We start from the raw sequence: 8382 nt of genomic DNA, 5'->3' as shown, positions 1-8382 counted from the left end.
CTGGCCCTCCCGGACTTTAATTCCCAGCGTGCCCCGCGACTGGTGCGATGACGTCAGGCGCTACGCTCGCTTTAGGCCGCGGGTGCCCGGATGTAGATCTCTTTCCCTCCCCGGAAGGTAAGAATGGCGGAGCCACGGAGCGCAGGGCTGTGGCTCAAGTGGGTGCTATCCGCCTCCATCCGCTCCTGGGGAGCTGCGTTGGGCTCAGGGTCCTGGCCTGGTGCCTGTAGGGCGGGTGGGGGGGCTGTTGGGGAGGGTTGGGTGCCTCCTGCTGAGCCGTGGTGGAGCGCTGAGTCTGGGCTGGGCCGCAGCCGGGGCCTTGCGTAGAGCTGTGGCCGGGGTCGGGCTGCTGCGCGGCGCTGGAGGAGCTGAGGGAGCTGAGTATAGCGTGGCTCTCAAGGATAGGAGAGTGACTGCGGCCTTCCTGTACGTTTGCACCTTAGGCTGCCTGCTGGGGGTTGAGTGCAGTCGTTGAACTTAATAACAGCATTAGAGGGCAACTAAAAGGTTAATGACTTTCACACTGCAGTGCTCTGCTTGGCTTTTAGCTCTGTGGTGTATGCTTTTCCAATAACTACAAAAGGTGCTAAGAGCTTTCAGAACGGTATAAAGGATAATCTTATGTTTTTCAGTTTGGGCTTGCTGTCTCAGGTGCTCTGTAGTATGCTTTGTAATCATTTCTCTGCATAGTTTCTGGTCTGTTTATGCCTGCAGATGGCGGGCGAGAAGAAGCCGGGTGAAAAGAAGGCAGGTGAGAAGAAGCCGGGTGAAAAGAAGGCAGGCGAGAAGAAGCCGGCCCAGAAGAAGGTAGGAGAGAAGAAACCAGCTGACAAAAAGCCAGTTGAGAAGAAGGCAAGCCAGAAGAAAACAAATGAGAAGATAAAGAAGCCTAAGAAGTACCATGCCAGCCGCAACCCGGTCCTGGCGCGGGGTATTGGGAAATACTCCCGGTCAGCCATGTATGCCAGAAAAGCATTGTACAAACGCAAATACACTGCTCCAGAAACAAAGGTATGGATGATAAATACCAAGTTTATGTAATTGTGCTGTTTGACAACTTCTTGTGGTGACTGGTTTGAAGTTTCATTTATTTTTCCTTTATTTTGCTTACAGATAGAAAAGAAAAAGAAAGAGAAGCCACGTGCAACTGTCATCAAACCAGTTGGTGGAGACAAGAATGGAGGCAGCCGTGTGGTTAAAGTCCGCAAAATGGTAAGAAAAAGAGTTGAAATGCTCACAGTGTAAGGCTGTAGCATGTAATTTGTTAGTAGATGCTGTGTCTCTTAGCAGGGTAACGAGTTGTTTAGAAAACAGTGTTTCAGTGTTTTCCTGAAGTACTGGTTGCTGCTGAAGTTTTTTTCTGGAGAGATCATCTTTAAAGAGCAAATTATCTCTTAGAAAAGGAAGAGTCTATAGTGAAAACATTCTATTGTGGATTACAGAGTGGTACACTTTGTTCTTTTTCTTTCTAGCCTCGCTACTATCCAACTGAGGATGTTCCTCGCAAGCTTTTGAGTCATGGCAAAAAGCCATTTTCTCAACACAAGAGGAGGCTGCGGGCTTCTATTACTCCTGGAACTGTTCTGATCCTCCTGACTGGTCGTCACAGAGGCAAGGTAACCGGGAACTTCTGGTGCTCTTGCAGATCTGCAAGTGCAATTGCATTCTGTCTGGATGGTTTTTTCATCCTGTCTTTAAGGGAAAGTCTCCTGTACAGAGCTGGAAGTTAAAACATGTTAGTCCAGTTGATCATACAGTGATAAAGGAGACTGGCTGCTACCAAAAAAACTACAGGTGCTTGTCATGTTAATTTTGCACTGCAGAATAGCAGGGCTGGTGCTTGTATTACTCTTGCAACAAGGCCAGAACTTTGGCTTGCTATTACAGAGAAAGAATTATGCATTTTCTTGAATTCCTCAGTTTCATTCTGTGGTAGCTCTGTCAGAGCTATAGTCTGACAGATGTTGGTAGCTCTGCTCCTGTGGTGTTTGCTCCTTATGTAGCACAGCTGCATCCGTGCTTGGCTGCTGTATGTATGTACCAACAGCACAGACTGAATGTAGACATGGTCCCAGTTTGGCTGAAGTGTTTCTCAAATGTCAGAGGAGGTGTAATGCTGAAACCTGAGGACTGATGTCACATCCCATCTCTTTTCAGCGTGTTGTCTTTCTGAAACAGCTTGGTACTGGCCTGCTACTTGTTACAGGTAAGAAAACAAAAATATTTTCAGTCTGAATTTGTCTCTGGAATTAGTATGATTTAGCATGCTATGTGTTTGTGTAACTATGAGAAATCATGCTTTGAGATTTTTCAGAGAAGTGAGTGGGAGTTAATTAAGCTTCAGTATCTGCATACCTGGAAGAGATCAGGAAGTATTTTTTTTTTTAACTTATGAAGAGGCAGTGGGGAAAGGTTTTGTTGCTTGTTCTGATCTTCAGCTGTAAGCACTCATACACCTCAAAAATGCCACTTAAAAATGGTGACTGTTGCCTGTCTTTCCTCTGCCTTTAGGACCTCTGGTTGTCAACCGTGTTCCTCTGCGTAGGGCCCACCAGAAATTTGTTATTGCTACATCTACAAAGGTTGATATCTCTGGAGTGAAAATTCCCAAGCATCTCACTGATGCGTACTTCAAGAAGAAGAAGCTGCGTAAGCCCAAGCACCAGGAAGGCGAGATCTTTGATACTGAAAAAGAAGTAAGGAACATGACTGCTTATTCTTTGTGAATGTCCTTATTGCTTAAAGCCAGGCTGGAAAGGGGAAATCCCATGAAACAAATTGACAGTGGCCCATAGTAGAGAAAGATAATGCAATTAAAATGAGCACATGCAGTAGCATTGAGATAAGCTCCTTTTAAGCTTGGGGATTGTTTTCTACTTCTCCCTTAGCTGGACAACAGCAATGTTTGTTCTAGTTGAATGCCTTTCTTGACCAAGAAACACCTTTACTGTTTTGATACTGCCAACAGCATACTGCTGGCTCCAGCTATCTGCAACATAAGCCAAACAGTGGCTTCAGTTCTCTCTGCCACCTCCGGTCTCCTACTGCCTATCCCATATTTAGAACAAGTTGAGAAAAGATTTCCTGAAAATGCCAGAACTCAGGGTTTGCCCTGAATCTTCTCTAGAAGAGTCTGAAGTTACTCTGTAGGATTTTAACATTATTCTTTGTACTTTCTAGAAATATGAGATAACGGAGCAACGTAAGACAGACCAGAAGGCAGTGGATTCCCAGATCCTTGCACGAATCAAGAAGGTGCCTCAGCTCCGTGGGTACCTGCGCTCCACATTCTGTCTCTCAAATGGAGTCTATCCTCACAAATTGGTGTTCTAAGTGTTCTGAAAGCACCACATTAAATTTGAGGGGAAAAAAGCAAGGATTTCTGGTGTCTTCATTGCTTTCCATAATTGGATGTGTTGCATTAATCTTGCAGTGCAAATTATTTAAAGGGTTGGAGTACTGCTTGTGGTAGGAAATGGAGAGACCACATGCAGATGTCTAGAACTGAGCGAGTGCATACGTCTGGGGCTTTGTGGTGCTTTACTTTGTGGGGTTTCTTTTGGTAAGCATTTTTTTGGGATGAGGTGTTTAAATAAAACACACTTTTGATATTAACAGATGGGAACAAGCACTTGAATTTCAAATAGTTTTAACTGTAAATGAGTTGCAGGAGGGGGATGGGAAGTTTTGGGGAACAGACTATAAATGCTGGATTTACTTAACCCTTCAGGACACATTTGAGAATAAACATCCAGATCAAGGCCTCTGCTGGTGTAGTTCTGTATCTTAATTGCTGAAATCTTCTGAGTGTGTGAAGAACCAGGTTGTAGCAGCACCCCACTGCTAGGTAACTCATTAGCATTTTAAAGTTTGGATGCAGCTTTGTTCAAATGGCATTTCTGATGAGCTGCTTTGATCCGTCAATCACTACATAAACTTTGGCAAATATAGCAACTTCTTAGAGGCCTTTCTGGAGCTACACCTTGCTTTTCTTAAGTAGGAAGACCAGGATATTCTAAAGCGAGTTTTGTAGGGTTTAATTACCCTCTGCTTTTTATGCTTCCTGTTCTTTATTTGTAGGCTCTAACATCCTTAATTATGAAGCAAGAATCCTTGCACTGCAGTACCTTCTTAGATCAGGGAACAGAAGCATGTTTCTTAATTCTGTAATCTCAGAAATGAGTTAAAAAGCTTCAGTGAAAGGCAAGTGTGTTTCTCTCCTGGGAAACTTAGGGAGTTTCAGCAAACTTTCCAATCTTAGGAACTGCCAGAAAGCAGCTAGAGAAAGTTCATCCTGTCTGCTTGCTTTCTCTGTTGAGGTCAGTTATCAGATACCTGGAAAAAAATGCTTAGATAGTAATAGCTCTGTTCTTACAAAAACTGAGGATGTACATATTAGCAAATCTGGCGTGCTTGAGGTCTTTCTTAGCCAGACTTTTGCAGGAAATGAGGCTTATATAACTGCGCCATCTGTTTTCCTATTAATTCCTAGAGGAAAATAGCCAGTGGGGTCAAACTTGTCAGGGAGTCAAGATTTCATCAAATTCATACAAGCTTCAGGAGTAGAGGTTAGAAAACGGAGTGAGACAGCCCTCACTGGGGTTGTAAGCCTGCAGTGTGTCACATAGTAACCACAAATGTTTTGAGGGGAAGGACAGGGTCTAGATTTGTGGACAATACCTGGCTCTGGATTCTCACAGATCAGGGACTGTAGTTCTTTCTATAGCTAATGCTGGCTGATGTTAGGATATGGAGGCACTGATTGTCCTTCCACCATCTTCCTCTTTAATTAATTTAATTTCCATGTGCTTCAGCAGAGGGAGCCGATGAGCAAGCTTTGTCCAAATGCAGCAAGCACTCTCATGCTGCTGGCTGGGTGTGTGTTTCATGATCTGTGTCAGGTTCTGCCCTGTGCTGTTCCTGGAAGATTGTCTTTATTTTTCACTGTCATCAGAGCAGTGTTTGTGATGAGTCGCATCTTCTATTGCATGTGGTTTGGTGGATGATGGTCACAGTTAGAGGCTTTTAAATTGATGGAGATTTTACAGCAGTGATGAGGCTGGCCTTGTTAGCATAAATCAACTAGAAAGACATGCAAGTGTTGGATGCATCTCACTGCTAGTGCTGAAGTTAGCTGGTTCTACTGAAGGAAGCAAAGCAATATGCTTAGAAATTTTGCTTAAAGAAAGATTGTACGCAGGGGTATTTAAATGGGGAAAAGGGTAAAAACAAAGCAGACCTTGATGAATAGAGTCTGTAGCTCCATGTGATGTTGCAAAGTCTGCAAACCAAGATTCAATTGCACAGTTGCACTCTAAGGAAAAAGTTAAAAGGTGTTCCTGTTTCAGTCATTCCCCTTTTGGAATGGGGAAGCTGTAGTAAGGAAATAGCTATGTGGGTTAGTCTAAGGAAACAAATCATTTAGATACAACAGCCTTTTCTGTAATTATGATTTACTGTGATACATTCCTCACATGTGTATCAGTCAACATGAAATTGCTATTAGACCCGTTAATCTTGTTTATTAAGTAGGGAGGCTCTTGACTCTCAATGTGCTGTCAGGATGTGACTTGGTAATGTAATTAATTGTCTTCATAGGTACAGAGAAGTGGTCTCAGGTACTCCTGCCTCCTTTGTCCCAGTATTCTCACTTGTCTGGGGGTAAACCAGCAGCTAAACAGGCCTGTAAGAGCCTTGCAAGGTGGGGGGGGGGGGAAGGGAAGAGGGAGGAATGAAGGAATTAGTATTTCCTTTGGGGATATAAACTAGCACAAAGAGGTGTGGGAGCAGGGGCACTGGCTGTTAATACCAAATCATGCTTACTGTGCCGAGCAACTCCTCAGGCTTCAAATCAGGAAAAGGGGGATGGCAAAATCCTCATCTTTCATAAGGAAAAATAGCCAGTGAATAGCTGTGATTTGTCTTGCTCTTAACCTCCAAAATATTTTCCCTGAGTTGTGTGAAATCAGTCATTTTTTTGAAGTTATTTAAGGGGGGGGTGGAAAAAAGGAATAATGACAACTATATAGATATCCAAGTGAGAAGCAATGTCAGTATTAGAAGGATTTTTTTCAATCTAGATAATATCATCTGCTACCTGAAAAGTACTTCCACCAAATAAAGAGCTTTTGTGTGCATTCTTGCTGTCCCACAGCTTTTCTCATTCTGAGCATGTAAACAGTTCTGCGTTCCTGGCTAGCTGAGTCACTGCTTTTCACTGAGCATCTGCCACAGAAGAAGCTAGAGACATCCGAAGCCTCAGTCACCCAATCAAAAGTGCTGGAGATGTGCAGGTCCAAAAATAGTGACAGACTCAACCACAGCAGCACTTCATTAGCATCAAATATGCTCTTTGCTTCAGCTGCCTAATAAAGTGATATGTAATTATAATAAAGCATCCTTATGAGAGGAAAGAGAGGGATATTGGGTTTCTCAGGGAATTGATAATATGTTGTGATGCCTTATGATCTATGAGCCTGTTTTTTTACCTGTTAGCTGCCTCTGTGAAATAGCCTGGTGGGTTAAGTCCAGTCCACAGAGTTTTCCTGCTGCTGTGGTGGCTGGCAGTCTGAAAGGCTTCACTTCTGGAAGTTGGTGTAAACTGAAGCTTAATTGCAAGGTAAAGTACTTTCAAGTGGCAGGTTTGTGAAGAACGTTACCTTTTGGTATTTCAGGACTGACATGCTTGTTCTCAACTTTAAGGTAAGCTGCTATGGCTGGAGTGTGAAGGTGTTTTTACAGGACTGCTGTCTGCAGTCTTTTGGCCAGGTGTTGAGACTCTATTTCCTCGCTGATTAAACCAGAAGCAATTACATCTTCGTCCATTTCGTCTGTCCTGTGTGATCTACAGGTTTTTCACTTACTTGACAGATGCATTTGGGATGTAATTGTTTTTAAAATTAAGGCTTTCAGATATCACCAAGGGCTGTACAATGTATCCTATTGTTCAAAAGCCTTGTTTTCATATGAGGAAATAAAATACAAAGATGAAATGTGCGAAAATAGTCCTAAAGAGTAAGTTTGTCTTTTATACGCAAGGAAGAATGATTATTTTTCAGAACAAACTAATATGGAGGCTCTAAAAAGAATGCATTTATTTCATGACAGATGTTTTGTTAAAACCAGTATTCAAATTACTGGTGTAAATGTCCTGCTAAGCTGACATGAAGATCTGCTTCATGGAATTTTGTAGAAGCTGGTGGGCAACCGTGACTCTTCTCCTTAAAATAAGCATGAAAAATAAACACCTGCTCTCTCTGGAATCAGAGAGCTGAAACAACAGCAATTCCAATGACAGACACATGGCAAAACTTCTGTACATTGCACATTATCCACATGATTTCCCTCTGGACTAATGCAGAAAGTGCAAAAAGGGCATTTGGAATGGGGAGCTTTGCATTGTGTGAGAGAAAAGAAGCAAACATGTACACTGGGGACACAAGGGTGAAAAATGAAAACTGCATTTGAGAAAACTGCTTTGTGAAAATACTGGCTTTGGTCTAACTACTGTGCACAAAAATCTGTGGTTCATTTAATCCAATACTTTTGGAAAGAATATTTTTCCATACTTCTAAGTAAACGGGACTTCACTGAGGCAATGCCTAGCATCATCATGTAATTGTCTTCTAACACAGGCAATCCACTAATCTCCAAACTGGTTAACAGCTTGAATCCAAAAATGGAAATAATACAATGTCAACAATTATGTAGTTGGGCTTACCTGAAGTGACACCTGATTTCACAAGTACCTGCGTAGGGTGTCTCAGCCTGAGCCAGGCTGTCTCCTGGGGATTTATAAGAACAACCATTACAATTTCTATCGTTCTTTTCATCCTGTCATCTTGAGCTGCAACTTTTCATGCCATTCTACTGGCTAGCACGCTGTGCCTGGCTAGACCAGATAATCAAGCCCAAGGAATTGCTTTTTTGTGTGTGTCGTGCACAATTCCATAGTCATTTGGTAACAGTCTGGAAGAATGGAGCACTGAGCACAATACATGTGTTATATGGTCACTGCTCTTGATACAAAAGGTTGGGCTGATGTTACCTGTCTGTGAGCCAATAATCTGATGAAGTCAGTGATGCTGTATAGCCCTCCAAATAGTTGGTTGGCTTTGATGACTGACAGGTAGTGCTGCTCTCAATTCTTCCATTGACTGCTCATAGAGTTATTTTACTTGAAGGGCAATTAACCATTCTTCACTGTTTATCTGCAGGCCACTTATGCTGCTCTTTTTAAAGAAATACAGCTATGTTGTTGAAGTCAAGGATTCATAAAGGAATTCCAGAAAAGACTGATATTACCCATCAAAATCAGGATTTTAGTAGCACTTGACATTCCACTGCAGCATTTATAAACTCAACTCTACAATAATACAGAGA

General features: G+C 42.6%; 1 protein-coding gene across 1 annotated transcript; it reads left to right on the top strand.

The window, feature by feature from the left end:
* The first annotated feature begins 18 nt into the window (after nt 1-18).
* Nucleotides 19-3376, top strand: RPL6 (ribosomal protein L6). Its single transcript, XM_010720192.4, has 7 exons — nt 19-117; nt 715-1011; nt 1114-1212; nt 1473-1616; nt 2158-2206; nt 2512-2696; nt 3181-3376. The coding sequence occupies exons 2-7, from the start codon at nt 715-717 to the stop codon at nt 3331-3333; spliced, it is 927 nt and encodes a 308-aa protein (XP_010718494.1). The 5' UTR covers nt 19-117; the 3' UTR covers nt 3334-3376.
* The last annotated feature ends 5006 nt before the right edge of the window (nt 3377-8382 follow it).

The sequence above is a fragment of the Meleagris gallopavo genome, chromosome 17, assembly GCF_905368555.1.
Source record: "Meleagris gallopavo chromosome 17, MGAL_WU_HG_1.1, whole genome shotgun sequence".
Lineage (NCBI taxonomy): Eukaryota > Metazoa > Chordata > Aves > Galliformes > Phasianidae > Meleagris > Meleagris gallopavo.
The sequence above is the reverse complement of the archived record's forward strand: the minus strand, read 5'-3'. Positions and strand labels throughout refer to the sequence as shown.